Source organism: Centrocercus urophasianus, unplaced genomic scaffold, assembly GCF_019232065.1.
Source record: "Centrocercus urophasianus isolate 14NV4802_14NV808 unplaced genomic scaffold, USGS_Curo_1.0 seq_1014, whole genome shotgun sequence".
Lineage (NCBI taxonomy): Eukaryota > Metazoa > Chordata > Aves > Galliformes > Phasianidae > Centrocercus > Centrocercus urophasianus.
The window spans coordinates 5488-24833 of NW_024884159.1; the positions used below are offsets into that span (position 1 = coordinate 5488).

General features: G+C 54.7%; 3 protein-coding genes across 6 annotated transcripts; 1 reads left to right on the forward strand and 2 right to left on the reverse strand.

The window, feature by feature from the left end:
* Positions 1–624: 624 nt before the first annotated feature.
* NCLN (nicalin) lies at positions 625–11628 on the reverse strand. 4 transcript variants are annotated; one of them, XM_042831075.1, is made up of 16 exons: positions 11417–11628; positions 8733–8923; positions 8355–8499; positions 7635–7729; positions 7110–7190; positions 6821–6924; positions 6293–6381; positions 5995–6134; positions 5428–5606; positions 5144–5231; positions 5018–5056; positions 4741–4904; positions 4095–4148; positions 3928–4006; positions 3198–3297; positions 625–1247 (listed from the first exon to the last, which is right to left on the reverse strand). In XM_042831075.1, exons 1-15 carry the CDS (start codon positions 11595–11597, stop codon positions 3238–3240), a joined length of 1689 nt encoding a protein of 562 aa, XP_042687009.1. In that variant the 5' UTR covers positions 11598–11628; the 3' UTR covers positions 625–1247; positions 3198–3237. The 4 variants fall into 4 exon arrangements, with proteins under 4 accessions (XP_042687009.1, XP_042687019.1, XP_042687027.1 ...); XM_042831085.1 differs by having other exon boundaries at positions 625–2231; XM_042831093.1 differs by having other exon boundaries at positions 625–3297; positions 4741–4901.
* Positions 11629–12356: 728 nt separating this feature from the next.
* On the reverse strand, positions 12357–14809 carry S1PR4 (sphingosine-1-phosphate receptor 4). The gene is made up of 2 exons (XM_042831043.1): positions 14785–14809; positions 12357–14108 (listed from the first exon to the last, which is right to left on the reverse strand). Exon 2 carries the CDS (start codon positions 13949–13951, stop codon positions 12758–12760), a length of 1194 nt encoding a protein of 397 aa, XP_042686977.1. The 5' UTR covers positions 13952–14108; positions 14785–14809; the 3' UTR covers positions 12357–12757.
* A 3002-nt stretch (positions 14810–17811) lies between these two features.
* LOC122166914 (mast cell protease 1A-like) lies at positions 17812–19346 on the forward strand. The gene is made up of 5 exons (XM_042831057.1): positions 17812–17881; positions 17952–18099; positions 18249–18384; positions 18581–18820; positions 19032–19346. Exons 1-5 carry the CDS (start codon positions 17812–17814, stop codon positions 19164–19166), a joined length of 729 nt encoding a protein of 242 aa, XP_042686991.1. The 3' UTR covers positions 19167–19346.

A 19346-nucleotide genomic window follows, 5' to 3' on the forward strand; every position in this document is an offset into this window, starting at 1 on the left:
CACATACATGGGCATGTGCTCGTCATGCTCCTTCCTTCCAGGCCAGGCAAACTCCCAATTAAAGGCCAGGACAAAACAAGAGCACGAGAATCTGCTACAAGAGCTCTTCTGCAACGTTGTGGAGAACCTTTATTTTAGCACAACAGCCGCCGGGTTGCTGCTGCTGTGTGTCACGCGGGCAGTGAGATTCATCAGATGTGCTGCAGTATGAATCAGCACCCATTCACTTGTCACTTCAAAACGTGGCAGAACAGGAGGGGACGTTTCCATGCTGCCCTGTCATCTCCCCCCAGGAAACGTGGCAACGCTGGCACTAAGCTCACTCCCAGGATGGTCGCTGTTCCAGCTGCAAGTTGGAATTTAACTATATAGGGCTTCAGTACAAACAAACTTTGATCAGAAGCATAAACCCTTATCTGTAGTAAAAACGACTTTCTATGGCAGGCAGCTAGATGGACCAATTAGATGCTGGGACAAGTGATGGTTGAGCACAGAACAGTGCACTATTCCCAACTGCCCCTGGGGACGTGTGAACTTTCCTCCTTCATCTTCACTCATCTTGTTTTCAGCCAGCTCCTTCTGGCACTGCGTCAGGAGCATTACTTTACAGTTGAGACCACGAGGAACTGAAGTGTTTGCTTTAATGCTATAACCTCGACCAGGACAGAGCTGGAAAAGCGGAAGCTGAGTCTCCAATGCACAGAGGAACGCTTTGGGCCTGTCCTTCTCTCTCTTGCCAATTTTTACGTTCCCCAAGTGAAGCTGAAGGAGGATTGCTGGTAATTCTGACTTTCCTATTTTGTACTGCGGTTTCATTAAGCCTGCTTAAGTAACATGGAGTGAAACGTGCCTCGTCCGTGGGTAACAGACATAAAGGCTGGGCTGCAGCTGGAGAGCTCTGGTGCTGCCTCCAGGCACTCAGAGACAGGTGCTGTTCCGTGCACCTCCTGCATCTCCCAGCCCAGCTCCGCACCCTCCCAGCACGCAGTACGTGCGATATCCAAGTGCAGTGGAAAACAACCACAGCCCATCTTCCAGCAACCAATTTCTGAAGTCATTACACATTCATTTGGCAGAGGCCTGTCACAAACACTTTGTGCATACAGAGAGACATATTTCAAACAGGAACTCCAAGAAAAAAAAAGAAAAAGAAAAGGCAAGTTTTCCCGTAGGGATGATATTTCAGGAGCGCTCGGTGCCATGCCACCTGCTGATATGACAAGGAGCCACAGACATAGCATGCTCTCCTGGAAAAGAAAAGAACCTTTAAAGAACAAATTGCTACACGTTCAATATAGCAGAAAGCACGCATTATGGGGCAAAGCCAAGGGGGGAGAAACAGCAAGAACAACCGAGATGGATGGAAATACGTGCGTTGGTCCCCATCCAAAGGACGCAGACAGCGGCCATCAAAAAACCTTTTCTAAGGAGTGAGCGTAGAGCAGCTGAGATGCAGATAAGGAGGCAAAGCTGAATTCCTTGCATACAAAACAAAAAGGACACCATCATTCAAACCCGTAAGAGCTTTTCATCCTCTGTAACAAGTGCTGCTTTTATTTAAAGTAGGGGTTTTCTAGTTTGTTTGTTTTTGTTTTTTTTTTTTAATGCAGTCATCGTTGCCTGAGAAAATACCTCAATGTATACAGCACAAAAAATAAAGGATGGACTCAGAAAGACATTTTTGAGTGGCAGGACAGCAGAATTCAATCCCTTTCCCCTCTAGAACTACAACTAGCCTATAGGGCTTGTGGTCAAAAATCGTCATATATTCAGAACCCAGGGGTAAACAGAGCACAGCACTGCCCTGAAAAAGCAGCCAGCTCTCCAGAAATAGGAAACATCCTCCTCTGTGGTGGTGGCATGCAAGAAAGGCTTAAACTTCAGATGATGGCAATGCCAGAGCAATGGCTGCCTGCCCCTCCCAGCTTTGCCAGCCAGGCTGCCAACACTTCCAGGCGGAGAGAGCTAAAATTGAGGATTGCTAAGGATAACAGGGAGCTCCGAGATGCACTCTCATAGTTACAATTCTCCAATCAGCCGTGTTTAAAACAACAATCATAAAACAGATTGTGGGGTTTTTTTGTTGTTTCTTGGCTTGTTTTTTTAATGGCCAAGTGTCTCGCCTCCCTTCTTACGTACTGGGGGTGGAGTGCGAAGGGAGGCAGCAGGGAGCACCTGGGGAATTTGCTTATACATGCAGGTCGAGAACGGCGTTTTCAGAAATAACAGAGCTGAAAAACATAAAATGAGACCCTGAGATGCACATGGACACAAATACAGCCCCAAAATCCAGAACCCATCTGAAAGCGCAAACTGAGGAACGAAGATCGGCCAGAGCTCAGCAGGAGCAGGGCTGTTCTTGCCATTAATGCCTAAATACACGAAACAGCCCAGAACGCGATCCTGCAACGTTTGAGACTGCAGGATGCCTTTAAAAACCAAGCAAGAGTTGAGCACGTAGTGGCAGCAGCAATCTGTGCAAGGACAAACTTGAAGAGAAATCAAGTACAAAGCAGAATGCATCCTCCAACAGGGGCAGGACGGCGCGTCCCGCTAAGAACCCTCCTGCAGGAACCCGTTTTAACAAGCTTTCTTCATCCCCTCCCTCACAGTCAAGACTGTTTACAGTGTACCTCCAAGAAAAGGGAATGAGTTATTGCACTGTCTGAACAAATTGCATAAAGATGCTTGCTAGACACACTGCTTGCTCAGCACACCTCCCTAAAGCCAGGCAGTAAACTTAAGAAGAGGTACCATCAGAAAACATGCTAACAGTACTCTCTTTAATTTGCGTGTGCATATTTTCTTCGAAGCAAGTGCTCTGAGTCCTTGGTTTGCTGGGCAGAGATAATACATCTGCTCTGTAGTTTCAGCTTCCGAGTTGGCTGTATGGCACAAATGTCCACGAAGGTGCAGGACTCGGGTTTACACTCACAGAAGCTGCTCAGCGTCAGCTGTTCAGTGTTTAAACAACTTGCAGGAGCTACGGAAGTCTCTGAGCTTTTCCCTCGCGAAAAAAAAAAAGCAAAGGAAAACAAACCTGGTGCAAGTGAGGGGAAGGGAGGCGCCTAAAAAGGTGCATAGGAGTTGAAATTTTGTTGTCTTTCTGCCTTCCTCTCCTCTCTAGGAAAGCAAAGAGGAGAGAGAGGAAGAGAAGCAGCAGGATTCAACGGAAGGCAGAAGGTTCCTGGGCTCACCGATGGCTCAGTGCTGCTGTACACAGGACGACCTGTCGCTTCACTGCTGCTTGGTTTTATGGGATAATCTCTGTATCATCCTGTAAAGGAGACCGAAGTTCTGGAAGCAGAAGAAAAATGAGTACCTGTAAGTGCTTGCAAGTTCTACTAAAAAAACTGCCCTACACAAGGAGAAAATTTACTCAAAGGCTTAAAACAGCACTAATGTACAAATGCAGCACCTTGCCCGGATCACCAACAGCCTCAGGACTGCGTGGGATTCAGTGAATTAGGAGCCAGTGGTGCCAATTAACTGGGGCTGCACAGAAAACAGCAGCTTACAGAAATTCTGTGCAGACCTGCATCACTGCTACTGCGAAGATGCAAACACTTGGTAAAGATGTTCACTGTTACAAATGCCTTAGAGGCTCACTGAAGTCTTTAACTGCATTCTGAGCCAGTAAAGCTACTGAGATGAACGACGGACAGAACAAGATCAAATAATTTGTGACAGCAAACAAACACCAAGTAGTTTTGCACTGGGAAAGAAAACAGCAGGAGTGGGAAGGGATTGTCCTTAGCACAGCCTGAAACATCAACAGCAGAAGAGCCAGCCGTTCTGGATTACTTGTCTCAGAGTGGGATGGCATTATTCTCCCAAATTTGGCACTGGGGCTGCATAAGCACCACTTCTTGCAGCTAATGTGATTTAAGAGGAAAATAAGAAGTTTGTTTCCTGCTTTTCTCCTACCTGCACTGCAATGTAGGCAACACCAAGGTAGGCTGCTATACAGACGGCCAGGAGCAGGTCAAAGATTGCTGGCTTGACCCTGCAACAAGAAAAAAGAAGTTGTGGAACTGCGACATCTGGCACTGCTACAGAGACAGGCAGCAGCTGAGCACACCTGAGGGCCGTACCTGTATGCATTCATCACCTGCTTCAGCTGGTCATAGAAGACAAACTCAGGATCCCTGTGGAAAGCAGAAATTCTTCAGGATGACTGAATTTCTGGACAATGCAGTCAGAGCAGCCCAAATCTCTCCTCCCAAGAAGTCAATCCTGCAGGCAGTGCGACCACCTCAGGTGACTGTTCTGAACTTATTTCAGTTAAGCCTTTCTATGGGTGGGAGCCCAATGGTGCAATTCTGAACACAACGTTCAGCCACAAGGCACGCAGACAATGCCCTGCTGGACTCACAAAGCTGCTTCTAAGCTAAGCAGGCCAGACAGGAAGGAAGCTGCCTCTTGGCAATTAAATGGAAGTTTTCTAGGGGGGTTTTTTGCTGAGAGAATCAGCACTCAAAGTGGGAAGGGTGGAATCAAAGCAGGGGATAAACAAGCTCTTGAGGTGGAGCAAATTGCTGAGGCTTTTTGCTCTGTAAATGATTAAGAGTTATCTCTGGGAGAACGCAGCATGAGCCAAAACCGACGTGAGGACAGAAAAAGAGCTGTCACTTCCAGCCACCCATCAAGAACCCCAAAGGTTCCAGATCAGAGTCAAGACTGAGCAGAGGGAGAAGGCAGCCTGCACGCCCTGGCTGGTTTTTTCACCTCTCTCCTTACCGTTTGTCTGCCTTCACATGATGCTGTTTGACATCTTTCAGGTAGCGACCCATGTAATATTCTAAGGTGCTGAGAAAGGTGCTGTCTTTGTCAATCAGCTGAGCAGCCCTGGGCTGACTGCTCAGCCAGTCCATCACTGATTCTAGCTGCTCCTCCTGGATCTGCTGTGGGAAAACACCACCAGAGAAACAGAGTCAGCTACACACACCGAAATCAGAACTCTCCCAGGCTCCCAATCCCTTCCCCTCCTCTGGTTACAAAAACACGCTGTGCTCACCATCTGATCCGTGAAGATCTGCAGATCTGCAGGTGCTCCCTGCAAGGGAAAAGACAGGCTGCTGCCAGGAGCAAGCTCGGGTGAGCAGGAAAGGCTGGCGAGCAGCGCAGGATGGGCAGCTCTTACCTTCTCTGTTAGGTTGTAGATGACCCTCGTCAAAGCCTCAGCAATGATCCTGGTATTCCTGGTCAGTGCCTTCGTGTCCACTTGTGACCTAAAGCAAGACGGAGGATCATTCGCTCGTCATGGATCAGCTCTGCCAGAGCCCAGCTTCTCCCTGCATCCAGCAGGGCACTTCACCCAGAGCCCAACTGCCCACATTTTCTTCCCCATGCCACGGCTGCCAGCACAACGCTCGCAGCCCTGAGGCCGGCCTGTGCTCGGGGGCTGGTCTCACCCACACCTCCCACCTCCTGTCCATGATGCTGTTGCGCAGGCTGTCCCGATGGCTCTCCAGATGGGAGATGGTGAAAGCTGGCAAGCGTCGGATCGCAAAGCGTTCGTGCTCCCATGCCAGCATGTCTTCAGCCAGGTTTATCTTCTTGTGCACCATGGAAAACTTCACCTCTGGGAACTGGCTGGCAACAACCTGAGGGAAAAGCAAAACCATTCGGGGCGCCGCGCTTCCACTGCGCCATCCCATCCCGCACAGCTCAGCCCAGCCAGAGCCAGTATTTTTATACTGCAGGTAGTAAATGCGCTCCTGCCTGTAAGACGCTGTCAAAATGCTCTTTTAGTGTCACCACAGAAATCACACAGGTCTTTTTTACGAGCAACAAGTCCTAACAAAGCACTGTGGGAAACTCATGCTTTGCTCAGGACTGCGGTGTGAGGATGTCTGCACTCCAAATCAAGCGACCAGAAACAACACACAAAATATTTCAGTGATCAACCCTTTCTTCATGTCTTCCTCCCCTTCTTCTGCAGCTCCCTGAGCTTAAGCCCCAAGTTCCCATCCACCCAACCATTTTCGTTACCATCTCCAGCTCCCTCAGAAACGCGTGCTGCAAGGTCCCCTCCTTGGGAGGCTTTGAGACATGAAGATGAAGGCTGTTGCCTTGGCCCAGAGTGTCAAGGCAGAGAACAAAGGCCACGTTGTCCTGCAACAGGCTGGAATCTGCAAGACAAAAACCCAAACTTTTAATGCTGTGCTTTGTGCTGGACTTCCACCCCCCCAGAAAAAGGCCTACACAAGGAGATAACACAACAGACTTAGCAGTGACATGAACAGAATCCTTGCCAGAGGACATGCTGGAGTGATAGCCCTTAGCTCACCAGTGTGGTCCAAATTGTCCTCCAGCCACCTCTTGGTTCCTTGATAATTAAACTTGCCACCTCCAGATGCAAAGAACAGTAAGTTATACCTGCCCATCAAAGAAAACAGAGAGGTATTAATTAGCACACTACACTCCGTGGTTAATTGCCTGTATTCCAGAACAAATGTGCTCAGATGTGAGCTGAAACCACATCGCTTAGCACCTGATACAAACTGCTTGTCGACAAGTGCTTCCTAAGTGCCACAAAGGAAGGCAGTGGCAAGATGGGGGTAGAGGAGCTCCCAGTGCTCAAGGATGGAATCCGGTTTCTAAGTAATTCCATCCACCTGTCCCTGCAGTTGAGCAGATCTACACCATGAAACCAAAGGAAGGAGTTTGGCCCTTAACAGCTGCTGTACTCAGAAGGAGCACAAGGGGGAAGCAATTAAAAGTCAGCTTGCACCCTCTAACATCCTACAGGTCTGGAGCAAAAGCCCTTCCTACCTGATCTTAGCTACATTCAACCCAAAACGGAGCAGTTTCTTACCCAGCATGGGTACGTCTGTAGGTGTAGAGCCGAGAAAACAGCCTGGCTAGTTCCAGTAACACTGAGACACCGCTGCCATTGGAATCAGCGCCGTGGGACAGCCACTGCAGGACAAACGGGACAGAGAGCGACAGCAGTGATGCCTGTGCTCCAGAACAGCCTTCAAGGGAAACACATCTCTGTGCTCCACTTAGAACTGATTGTGGTCTTTGAGAGCAAAAGAAAACACAGGGTCATAGGCCAAAAGGAAAAAAGGTACAGATGGGTTCAGGAAAAAAAGAATACTCACTGGAGCCACTCCAAAAGAATCGTAGTGGGCAACTATCACAACAGTGGGCAGGTCTTCTCCACCCAGCCCTGTCAGCCTCCCCTGGAGAGAAGGAAACAAATGTCACTCAGCAACCCTCCCTGTGTGCCAGGATGAAGACAGCGCGACTTCTACAAACCAATGGATCCAAGTTGAAGGAGGGAAGATTTAGGTTGGATGTTAGGGGGAAGTTCTTTACAAGGAGAGTGGTGAGGCCCTGGAACGGGCTGCCCAGGGAGGTTGTGGATGCCCCGTCCTTGGACGTGTTCAAGGCCAGGTTGGACGGGGTCCTGGGCAACCTGATCTGAATGTGTGTGTTTGGTGGCCCTGCTAGGCAGGGGGGTTGGAACTACATGATCCTTGAGGTCCCTTCCAACCCGGGTGATTCTGTGATTCTGTGAATTCGGATTCTGACCAGACTTCCCCCATTACTGCAAATGGCTGATGAGATCCCCGCAGAGGAGGCATCCCATCAACATCACCACCTAGAATCTGCCTGGAACTCACCTCCACGCTGGGAATGAGCCAGTCGTGGATTGCTTTGCTCTGCGCCCCGCTGGTCACCATCTGGAAGCCATTGGCCGTCGCGGTGTGAAGCAGAACTGGAACAAAGAGAGATCACCACACCTGGGCCAGTTTCACCCCTCCACTCCCCTTGCTGACTGGAGACACGAGTTTCAAACCACTCTGCCCTCCCAGCTGTCACTTATGTTTATGCACTGACTTGGGATCCAGGTGACCGTGCTTTTTCATTCTGTTCTGAAATCCCATATTTCAAACTGGCTAAAACAAAAAAGATCCTGAAGATCCAAAGCTCAGCGTGTTCAGCAGCTCACTAAGCCAGCAATGTTACTCACAAGGGAGAACATGGAAGCACGGAGCTGACCTGAGGTCCGACAGAAAGCTTCAGCTTCTCTCAACATACTGCAGTCCCTTGACACCATCAATGCTGTTGTGACATAAATCTTGCCTTCTATCTTTTTAGCAACAGCGTAAAGCTGGGAACTCACTCTCATGCAAATACAGTAAATAATTATTCTCACTTGTGCTTTTATCTTAAACACAGATCTCAAAGAGAGTTAAAGATCTCCAAGAACTTTAGGAAAGGCAGAATGAAAAGGAAGGCAACAGAACGCTGGTCTGAGCCGCATGCAGCGCAGCGGAGCAGTCGCAGAGCTGGGATCAGGACTGTCTTTCTCTACACCTCCTCCCCCTCATAGAACTCACCCTCTGCAGCCGAGGCAGAGCCCTGAGATGCAGAAGCAGCCCGTGTCTGTTCATAGATGGACAGCAGCTCATCATCTTCCACTGCAAAGTAGACTGGCACAATGGTTTCCATAGCGAGCATTTCTGGCTCTATCTCCATGAATTGCTGAGGATTTAAGTGAGACACAAACTTAGCAAAGGCTCAACATGCAAGAGGACAGGAAAAAGAAAGGGAAAACAAACCAGAGAGGGAAAGACAAATGTCCAAACGTGAATGCGATTCGCAGTGTGTTACAGCAGGTGCTTCCAGCCCTGCAGCAACGCAAGCCTCATCCCTCTCAGGTACATCTCCCATCAGAAGAGAAAGGAAATGAGGTGGTTTTTTTTTTTCCTTTTCACCTTCACAACATCCTGTGGGACAGAAGAGATGGACTGAGGCAGGATGATCACCACAGCACCGGCTGACTGGCGGAGAGCCTTCTGGTACTGCTCGTAGGAGAAGTCCAGCAGCCGCATCATGACGCAGCGGCGGCTCAGGACGTCCGCTTCTACAGTGCGGGCTTCTGTGTTGAGCACTGCGCTCCTGGTGCCTGCAGGGACAGGGGGGAGAGGGTTAATAAGCAGTTTCACCATTCCCCCTTTGCTAGAGCTCAGCTCCTTCTCCAGTCTTGGTCACAGTCTGACGAACTTCACAGCCATGTCTAGCTGTGTCTGTTCTTGCTCGTCCACCCACTGCGATGCTTCTGCAACTAAGAAAGTTACAAGCTCTCGGCTTCAGTTTATCAAATCCTCCACGCAGAAGTACAGTCCTTGATAGAACAGCAATCAGAGGCTTGCCAACAGCTCCAGCACTGAGGAACAGAGGACTCGAAGGATACCTTGTGTCAGAGATGTTCAGAACTACCCCACAATTTATAATGCTCCAAACCCACTTTATTCTTCCATAACCCTGGCTCCTGCAGTGAAAACTTCATCATGGCCAACCCACAAGCAGCAAAGGGAGGAGCAGGGTGCGCCAGAAAGCATCTCAGCCTATGCCAGAATGGACAGCTGCTAAAGGTTAAGTTTAAAGCTTAATGTAACTCTAACACTAGATTGATCTCATCAAAGGTCAGAGCCTAAGCCAAAAAACAAAAATGGCTTGCACTTCTCCTGCATAGCACCAGGGAGGGCTGTGTTCCCAGACATGGAGGTCAGCCACACTAAAGCCTTTGTGCAGAGCTCCTGTGCTGCATAACTGATGAACATTACGAATCAGAGAATCCTACAATGGCCTGGGCTGCAAAGGCCCACAACGCTCATCAGTTCCAACCCCTGCTGTGTGCAGGTCACCAACCAGCAGCCCAGGCTGCCCAGAGCCACATCCAGCCTGGCCTTGAATGCCTGCAGGGATGGGGCATCCACAGCCTCCTTGGGCAACCTGTGCCAGTGCCTCACCACTTCTGGGTGAAAAACTTCCTCCTAATATCCAACCTAAACCTCCCCTGTCTCAGTTTAAAGGCATTCCCTTCTCCTATCACCATCCACCCTGCCCCTCAATGAGGATAACCACTCCAGCACCCCCAAACCACGATGTCCAAACACAGCAGTGTGATTCAGGGACATCCTCAAAAGCAGTTTCAACATGTGGGCACACTCAGAGATGAAGGAGCCCAGTAATAACTTCAGGTGCTCAGAAACCACCAGCAGCATCTGCCATATCTGCAAAGTGCACAGGGACAGCTGCCCTTTCAGAACTTGCACCACTTAACCCTATGGAGCCCTGAGAGATTCACAGACAATCTCTATGGCAGCACAGAAAAGACGCAAGCCTGTAATTCCAGCTGTTAACAACGCCTGAAACTCAGAGCACAGAAAGCCAGCAGTGCAGAGCTGCTCACAGGCAGAACACATCCTGATGTGGGATAAATGACTGCAGAAAACTCAGATGACATTGGCTCTATGTTAGGGAGTAGGAGAAAGTGGGGGCTGAAGGTTACAGCACTCCAGCAATTCACAGGTTGTGTTTCTGCCCCAAGGAGAGCTGTTGCACAATCTGCAGCCTGCCTGGAGCTGAGCACAGGAACTGGAGGCCATCGGTAAGGCAAGGAAGAGCTATAAAAGGAGGCCTCTCACAAGGCCAGGCTGGATGGGGCCCTGGGCAGCCTGGGCTGGTACTGAATGTGGAGGTTGATGGCCCTGCCTGTGGCAGGGGGTTGGAGATTTGTGATCCTTGAGGTCCATTCCAACCCGGGCCATTCTGTGATTTTGTGAATTGAGGAGTGTACAAGAAAGTACAAGAAAGACGGGGAGCTGTTGGAGAGGTTCAGAGGAGAGCCACGAAGATGATCAGGGGCTGCAGCACCTCCTGCAAAGACAGGCTGAGGGAGCTGGGCTTGTTCAGCATGGAGAAAAGAAGGCTGGGGGTGACCTCAGTGCAGCCTGCAGTGCCTAAAGGGAGCCTGCAAACAGGAGGGGAATCAACTCTGTGCAAGGGGAGATGGCAGCAGGACGAGGGGAAATAGTTTGAATTGAGGGAGGGCAGATGGAGGTTGGATGTCAGGGGAAGTTCTGTGCTGTGAGAGCGGTGAGGGGCTGGAACAGCTGCCCAGAGAGGCTGTGATGCCCCGTCCATCCCTGGAGGTGTTCAAGGCCGGGTTGGATGGGGCCCTGGGCAGCTGTGAAATGTGGAGGTTGGTGGCCCTGCAGGGGGTTGGAGATTCACGACCCTTGGGGTCCCTTCCAACCCCGGCCATTCTGCGATTCTGTGAACTGAACAGTGACGGATCACCTGCGAGCAGAGCGGCCAAGGGCAGCGGGACACAACGGAGCTCCCGGCCGACACGCAAGATGGCTGCAGCCGGGCTCTGTGCCGCGCAGCAGCGCTCAGCCCACACGGCTCCGCGGCCGCCCGGAGGTCACGGCGCGGCGCTCCCCACATCCCCTGCTCACACCGGGGCCGAGCAGCTCCGCTCAGCCCGGCGGGCCCCGGCTGCCCTCCCGGCACCACTGCGTCCGGTGCTCCCCACGGCCTCTCCGTTCCCCACCGCGGGGCCGAATCTCCCCCCGCCGGTGCCCGCCCGTGCCCCGCTGCCGTCTCTCACCGTAGGGCTGCCCGCCCAGCTCGTACTGCTGCATGCGGTACACCGTGAACTCGTGGGCGGCCTCAGCGGCGGGCGGCGGACCCAGGAGCAGCAGCACGGCGGGGACGAAGAGCAGGAAGCTGAGCGGCAGGCACGAGGCCTTCAGCACCGACTCCAACACCTCGCCCGCCTCCTCCAGCATCGCCGCGGCCCCGACCCGCCGCTGCGGCCTGCACCACCGGCACGCACGGCACGGCGCGACGTGACGCGAGGCGCGTGATGTAATCACACACCGCCCCCCGGGACCTGCTGGGAATTGTAGTTCCGGCCCGGGCGCAAAGGATGCTGGGAGCCGTAGTCGCGGCAGCTTGCGGCCTGCCTGCAGGGGGCAGAACCATTTCCGGTAGTGCATCGGACACTTCCGGTAGTGGAACGGGCACTGGGATCAGGCACTTCCGGTAGTAGAGCGACTACTGGGAGCGGGCACTTCCGGTAGGGGAGCAGGCACCGGGTCCCTCCGGCCCTGCGGGGATCGGGGGCACCGTGCGGGCCCATCTCCGGCTCCGTGCCCTACCGGCTGCCGCAGGGGGCGGCACTGCACCTCCTCCTGCGGGATCCGAGCTGCCTCGCGCCCGAGACGGAATAAAAGCGCACCAAAGGCGGGCTTCCTGCCCGATGATTTTATTGTAAGGTTTTAAGCTTCTCCGCAGGGCCTGGCTGGCCTTGGCTTCCCGCACGGCGATGGAGGGTGATTGGATGCTGTTCTCCTTCATAACAGCGCTCTGCAGAACGCCCCTTCCCAGGAGCATTGCCCTGCGCAGCTCACACAACATAGCGCTCTGCCCGCCCCTGGAGCCGCCCTTCCCGTATCTCAGCGCTCCGCTCCTGCCCGGGGTCTTGCAGCACCTCGGCAGCCCTCCTGCTGCTTTGTCCTGCAGGCCGGGGCTGCGGCGCCGAGCCTTGGGCAGCAGTGGGTGCAGACGTGGCTGCGGTGGTCCAATTTCCTGCAACCCTCAGTTCTCTGCTGCTGATACCCCTACAAGTCCAAGTGGGGAGTGCCATCTCTGTGCCATGGGGCACAATGGGGCTAAATGCCCTCACCAGAGCAGGTACAGTGGCTGTATATGTGCAGACATGGAGCAGCACCCAGTCCTACCCCAGCACAGCATCCATTGAGCAGAGCGTCTGTCCCAGCCTGTGCCTGTATCCCTCACTGCCCTCCAGGAGCACGTTTCTATGCCACCTCCTGCTCAAAGCCTGGCCACAGTCAGCAGCGGGGGTTGGACAGCATCTGACACAGTTCTGACAGCCGCACCCAGCACTCTGAGGTCCCAGTGGGATCTCTGGGCCACTTTTGGCCTCTCAGAGACTGGGTAGATTGCTCATCATGCTGGAGTTGCTGGAGAGAGGTGCTCTGGGCCGTGGCATCGCGGCTATGGGGCTGCGGAAGCTCTCCCGGTAGCGCAGGGAGCTCTCAGTGGATGAACCCGAGTTGATGTCGGTGATGACCGGGCAGTGCCCAGGCTTGCAGAGCCCGATCCTTATGCAGCAGCAGCACAGCAGGCTGCACACAGCGTGGCGCACCTCCACGCTCCGCAGTGAGTAAATGATGGGGTTTATGCCCGAGTTGAGCATGGCCAGAGCCAAGGTCCAGTCCAGGCTGTGCAGCTGCCTGCAGGTGTGCGTCTCACAGAACACATCGAACAGCATCAGGGCGAAGAGGGGGCTCCAGCAGATGATGAAGGTGCCCAGGATCATCAGCACCGTCTTGAGCAGACGGAGAGAGCGCTTGCGGCTGTGCCGAGAGGTGGTTTGCCTCGAGCTGGCCTGGACCAGCTGGAAGATGGAGATGTAGAGGCCGATAATGCCCAGCAGGATGATGCTGAACATGACCACAGAGAAGAGGATGTAGTTCTTGGAGTAGAGGGGCAGGAGAATGGAGCAGGTGCTGAAATCACAGAGGCAGTTCCATCCCAGCAGCGGGAGCAGCCCAATGATGAAGGCCAGCAGCCAGCAGAACACGATGAGGCCGCGCAGGCGCAGCGTCTTGCTGGCCTCGTTCTCAGCGATCGGCCGCACCATGGCGCTGTACCTCTCGATGGCCGTCACCAGCAAGCTGAAGGTGGAGGCAGCCAGAGCGATGAAGAGGATGCCCTCCCGCAGAAACCAGAGCTGAGGGGACAGCTGGAAGGTCTTCTTGCCTGAGAGGCAGAGGTTGGAGAGGTAGGCGATGCCGGCCAGCAGGTCGCTGACGGTGATGCTGGCGATGCAGGAGTAGACCCAGCGGCGTGCCCGCAGGCAGCGCAACACAGCCAGCAGCACCAGCAGGTTCTCCAGGATGATGGCACAGCTGACGATGACGAAGATGGTGCGGATGAGGCCCATGCCCTCATCCCGGGAAGGCCGGTTGGTCAGCTTGCCGGAGAAGTTGTAGTGCTGCAGGATGATGTTCACGTTCCGCATGGCGGCCAGCTGCAAGCAGGAGCCCTTCCTGTCAAGGAGGTCCATTCTGAGCTCGGGATATTGAGCAGAAAGGGAGAAGGAATGATTCAGCATCCAGCTCAGCCCTCCAAATTCTGGGCCGTCCGAATTCTGATCACCGAGGGCTCAGATGAGGTTTGGAGCAGAGCCGAGCCTCTGTTTGAGGGCTGGAGGCAGTGCTGAGTCCAGGGCAGAGACGGGGGTCAGAGCCCCATCTGCCAGCCCCAGAGTGCTGCGAAAACAAGGGGAGAAGCGGGTGAGGTGTTTTGTAAGGCCACACTCGAGCAGGGTCTTCCTGTTTATTAAGTTTCCTGTTGTGAGCTAGAAGACTGGCATGGTTTCTGGCAGCTGTCGTCATTTCTCAATAAGGAGAAATCGTGGGGTGGGATCTGTTGGTTTGAGTGCTGGCACGAGTGCCCCAGCGACTGCTGGGCTTCTGTGGCATTCATTCACCCCTCAGAGCAGCTGCCCTCCACCCACTGCCCCATGCACACCTGTGCCCAGATCCACCCTTCTCCAGGAGGAATTCTGTGCTCTCCCCCTCCTGAGGACCTCCAGCCACAGAGCCCCACACGCAGCCCCCCGTGCACCAATCCAGGCACCCGCTGCTCTGCAGCCAGGGCTCTGCTGCACCCCGCTGCAGGGATCCAGATGCTCCAAGCCCTCTGTGTGCACCCTGCACCCGGACACCTGCTGCAGGCAGGTCAGCATCTTCCCACTGCCTCCATCATGTGCAGGATTCTGAGGCGTACAGCTGAAGGGGCTGTGCTGGGACCTGGAGCCAAGAGCCCCAACCTGACCGCAGGGCTGTCTGTCACTCATCTATTCCCTACGTCTGCAAAACCCACCTGAAGGGGCATTCTTGCACCACGCCGTTCCCAGCCCCAGTTGTTGAGTTTTGGACTCACCTGGCATGGCTCGTGCTGCCAGGATGAGGCACGGCAGCCAGCGCTGCTCCCCAGCTGCTCGTCGGAGGCCCGGTGCAGTAGGTAATGAGGAGGGTGAAAGCAGTGAGGCTGCTACCTACCAACGTGAAGAAAAAAAAAAAAAGAAAAAAGGGAAGTTACAACATCATCAACCACATCTCTGCAGGATGGACCCACCCAAACATTGCAAAGAAAGAGCATCAGGATCACAGCTGAACCCCTTTCTCAGTGCAGGCTGACCCGGAGTCATGGAGAAGTCCCTAGGGCAGAGCTGGGCCGTCTCACACCGCTGTGGGATCTGAGGATTTCTCCTGGACCGCGGCGCGGGCGCATGGAAAATGCAAAGGATGTTTCCTCCTGCAGGGAATGGGGCGCAACAGAAGCGGTTCTGGTGGGAAGCGGAGCTCCAGGCTCCACGTTGGTCCTTTCAGCTGCTGGTGTCAGTTTGGCTTCACCGTTAGCGGAGCTCGTGCTGATAAGGTCAGCGGGTGGCCCTGAGATTCAAGGAGTGGAAATCAGCAGGAAGAATGAGCCCTAAGCAGGGGAAGGCAGAGCGTGGTGCGCTCAGCCCTTGGTGCAAAGACTTCAGTCCCAAAGGGGCGGCGGGAGCCTCGCAAACCCCTCCGAGTGCTCGGCTTTGCCTGAGCCAAATGTCAGCTGTGGGAGGCAGAGGATGGAGCAGGCAGAGATGAAGGTCAAGGGCTGAAGGGATGCGCCCTGCTAGGGCCTGGAGCAGCTCCTCAAATAGCGAATGGCATCCGAGCAGCTGTGGGAAGGAGGCACCTGATGGCACTGAGCTCTTTGCCCCCGCAGCCCGATGAGACCAGGGACACTCGGTCACCCCAGTGGGTCCCCCCTGCTCAGCACTAACACAGCCCCTGTGGTGTCCTCCCCACACGGCACTCAGCCCCCCTCCTCCAGGCCGAGTTCCTGTTCTCTGCCCCATCTCCCCATCGCGATCTGCACAGACACCAGCTTTATCTTGATGCCTCTCTCTGCTATTTCAGTTCAGACGTTCTCTGAAATTCAGGGGGGTGGAGAAGGACACCCCGTCCTGCAGCATCTCTCATCTCTTTCCTGCAGATGAAGACTAAAGTTTGCTCAAAGCTGCCCCACAGCTGCCCCCTCCATCACCCAGACCCTGGGGACAAACCCCAGACCCCCCAGACCGCTGCCCTTGTCCCATCCAGCCCCCAGTCACAGCCCAACAAAGCAATCTGTGGGGCAGGCTCTGGCGGGCAGGTGGACACTGCCAGCCCCACCTCTGTGCCACCTCCACCCATCCGTCCCTGCAGGTGTTTTGCTGCCCCAGGAAGGGTGGAGTGGTGCTGGTTTAGAGATGACTTGATTGCTGCTGGCGGTTGAACCATGGGTTTGTGCTGCTGTCTTGCAGCAGGCGGGGGTCCTTCTGGTGAAGCAGAAAGCCCTAAAAACCTCCCCATGCACTGAGCCCAGGAACCGGCACGTCTGCAGCACTCAGAGGGTCATCAGGGATGCAGTTGGGTCCCCGTAAAAGAAGAATTCACTGAACCTCTGCATTAAAAACAAGAACACGAAAGAGAAAGTTTCGCTGTTGTCTCCTTCTGACCACATTAATGGCTTTAAAAAGCAAAGAGGGAAGGGAAAAGAAAGAAAAGATCCACCCAACTTTTTTTTTTCTTTCTTTTTTTCTTCAGAAGTTTGGTTCAATTTTGTCTGTAGAAAAAAACATCCAACATTGTCTGCAGAAATGGAAAACAAACAGCGGTGTGAAGTGCCTCCCCTCCCAGAAATCCTCCTCGGGGTCGGGTTGGAGCCTCATCCATGCTCTGGTTTTCTTTCACGCTCAGGGAGCTCAGGCTCAGAGGTTCCATGTGGGGCACGCACACCTGGCAGAACCCTCATGGGGCAGCAATGGTGGGCACGGCCCTGGGGGTCTGGGGCAGAAAGCAGCCTGGGCACAGGCACAGAGGGGTCTGTGGGCAAACATCCATAGCAGGACTGGGAATTTAACGCTGCGTAGAAGGACCAGGAACTTGAGCATCCCATAGCAGGACGAGGGGTGATGTCTCCATGGCATGGAGGGGCTGTTAAAGCTGCTCAATGCTGGTTGCCCCATGATCACCACCTGTTGGCTTTTTCCTCTCTTAGCAGCTGCAGTTACAAACCCAGAGAAGCTCAATGAAACTGCCCTGAGCTCAGCCACCACTGCTGGGAGGTGGGCAAAGCAGCCTGAGAGCCCAAGCATCCGAGGATGGGAAGGAGCAAAGGGCTCCTTAAGCCCAGGAGTGCATGGCAGGATGTCCCCAGCGGCCGCTGCTTGCTCCTTATCTCTGTGCTGGCAGAGACCTCCCCCAGCAGCTGACCCCCCCTCGTCCCCTTCCTGCAGAGGGCTCTGAGATGGCTGCAGTGATGAACCGTGTGAAATCTCTCCGCAGCGGAGCGGACGCTTCTCAGAACCAATCACAGAACCAAAGGGACCCCTGGAGCTCCCCTGCCCACCCCTCAAAGCACTCCTCAAAGCTGCATGGAGTGCAGCTCTGTAAGCTCTGGTAGATGGAAGCCCCAGGGAGCAAAAAGCAGCGCAGCGAAGTGGGACAGCCTGGCAGGAGGGGAAAATGAACGGCTGGGAAGAGCAGCGAGGAAGGAGAGCCGCTCACAGCACAGGGCTGGGTGGCGCAGCTCTGAGGCTGCAGCTCCACAGGCAAACTGCAGGCTCAGCTGCAGGAGGAAACCACCCACAAACAGGACTGGGAGAACACAGGTGTGCTGTGCGCGGGGTCCATGCCCTCTGCACAGAGATTTGCTGACCCGAGGCGCTGCTGTGCTGCTGTTCCATTGATTGCAGCCCCTGAGCACGCGAGCAGCAGAGATGCAGATAGCCTGGCAGGATGCACGGCCCCGATTAAAGCAATCAGCCCATCGCACATGGCTTCCTGGCTGTAGGGTAGAGATGCTCCAAACTATAAAAACAGCCCTTGGTCAGCAGGAGGGAGGCTCAGAGCTCTGAGCACCCAATGAGGAGAGGAGATGTGTCGTCCCCGTTGCTCGCTGTGGCTGGCCCTGCTGCTGCTGTTCTCCTGCCCGCGGGCTGACAGCAGTAAGAGGAGAGCTGCACGGGGCTGCTGCTCTGTGCTCCATCCCGTGGCTCACCCCGGTGTGTCTTGCAGGTGCTCTGCAGGGTCAGATCATTGGGGGCCACGAGGCCGAGCCCCTCTCCCACCCCTACATGGGGTACCTGAAGGTGGGGCGTTCTGCCTGCGGGGGGTTCCTGGTGGCCTCCGACTGGGTGATGACGGCCGCGCACTGCTTGTCGGGGTGAGTACTGCACACAGTGGCTTCATCCTCCTCTTCCTCCCCATCACTGGGGTTGTTTTGGAGCAGCTCTCCCCACCTTTTTGCAGAAGGGGTGGGGAGGTGGCGGTGAGACCCGACTGGTTCTCCTCTCCCCTTTATGCCACGGTCAGGAACATCACCGTCGTCCTGGGGGCTCACGAGATCTTCCAGCCAGAGCAGAGCCAGCAGGTCCGAGGGGTCCTCAGATACCACCCACACCCCACGTACGACCCCGACACCGTGACCAACGACATCATGCTGCTCAAGGCAAGGCAGCCCGGGGGGCAGGGAAGGGCTGGGGGCAGCGGGGCCAAACAGAGCAGCGCATGCAGAGCTCCCTGTGCCAACCAGCACTTGTGTGGGGTGGGACCCCCAGGCAGGGCCGCGTTTGCAGAGCTGTGCGTCCCACCAGCCCTCCCCTCTTTCCTCCGCCCGCTCCGCTCACAGCCCTCCTCTCTCGCAGCTGACAGCGAAGGCCAAGCTCAACAAATACGTCCGCACGATTGCACTGCCCAAAACCAGCAGCTACCTCCCGACGGGCACCTCGTGCACCATAGCAGGACGGGGCCTGATTGATGAGGACCAGATAACAGGCAAGCTCTTTGAAACCAAAGTCTCCATCTACAGCCGCAGGAAGTGCGTTCTGTTCTACCCACACCTGGTGTGTGCTGGCAGCTTCCACAAGCTGAAGGACTCCAGCCAGGTATGGCCATGGGGGGGGGGGCTTCCAGGAGAGATGGCGGCCCGTGCAGCACGGCCAGCAGGAGCAGCTCTGGCCCTGGGGAAAAGGATGGAGGCGATGCCGCTCCTGTTGGGAAGAGGCGATCCTTTGAATGGCAGAGCCGCTCCTGCTGGGTGGAGGTGAGCCCACCTCTCAGGACGAGGCTCCCACCACGGATCCCATCTGCCTGCAGGGTGATTCTGGAGGGCCGCTGGTGTGCAATAAAGTCGCACAGGGTGTTGTTTCCTTCGGCTACGACAGCCCGCCCGGTGTCTACGCTCGCACTGCCAACTACCTACGCTGGATCAAGAAAATCATGACGAAGTAACGGTGCAGCGTCAGCCCTGGAGACCTGCCGGGTTCCTTCCTGCCCCCACCGGCGGCTCCATTCCCCCCTCTGCCCTGGGAACCCAGAATGCCTATGGATGCCCATAGGCTCCCTCCCTTTGCTCCGAGGCTGATGGCTGTCCCGCTGCCGGCCCATTTCGGTGCCACGTTGTCACCAGCA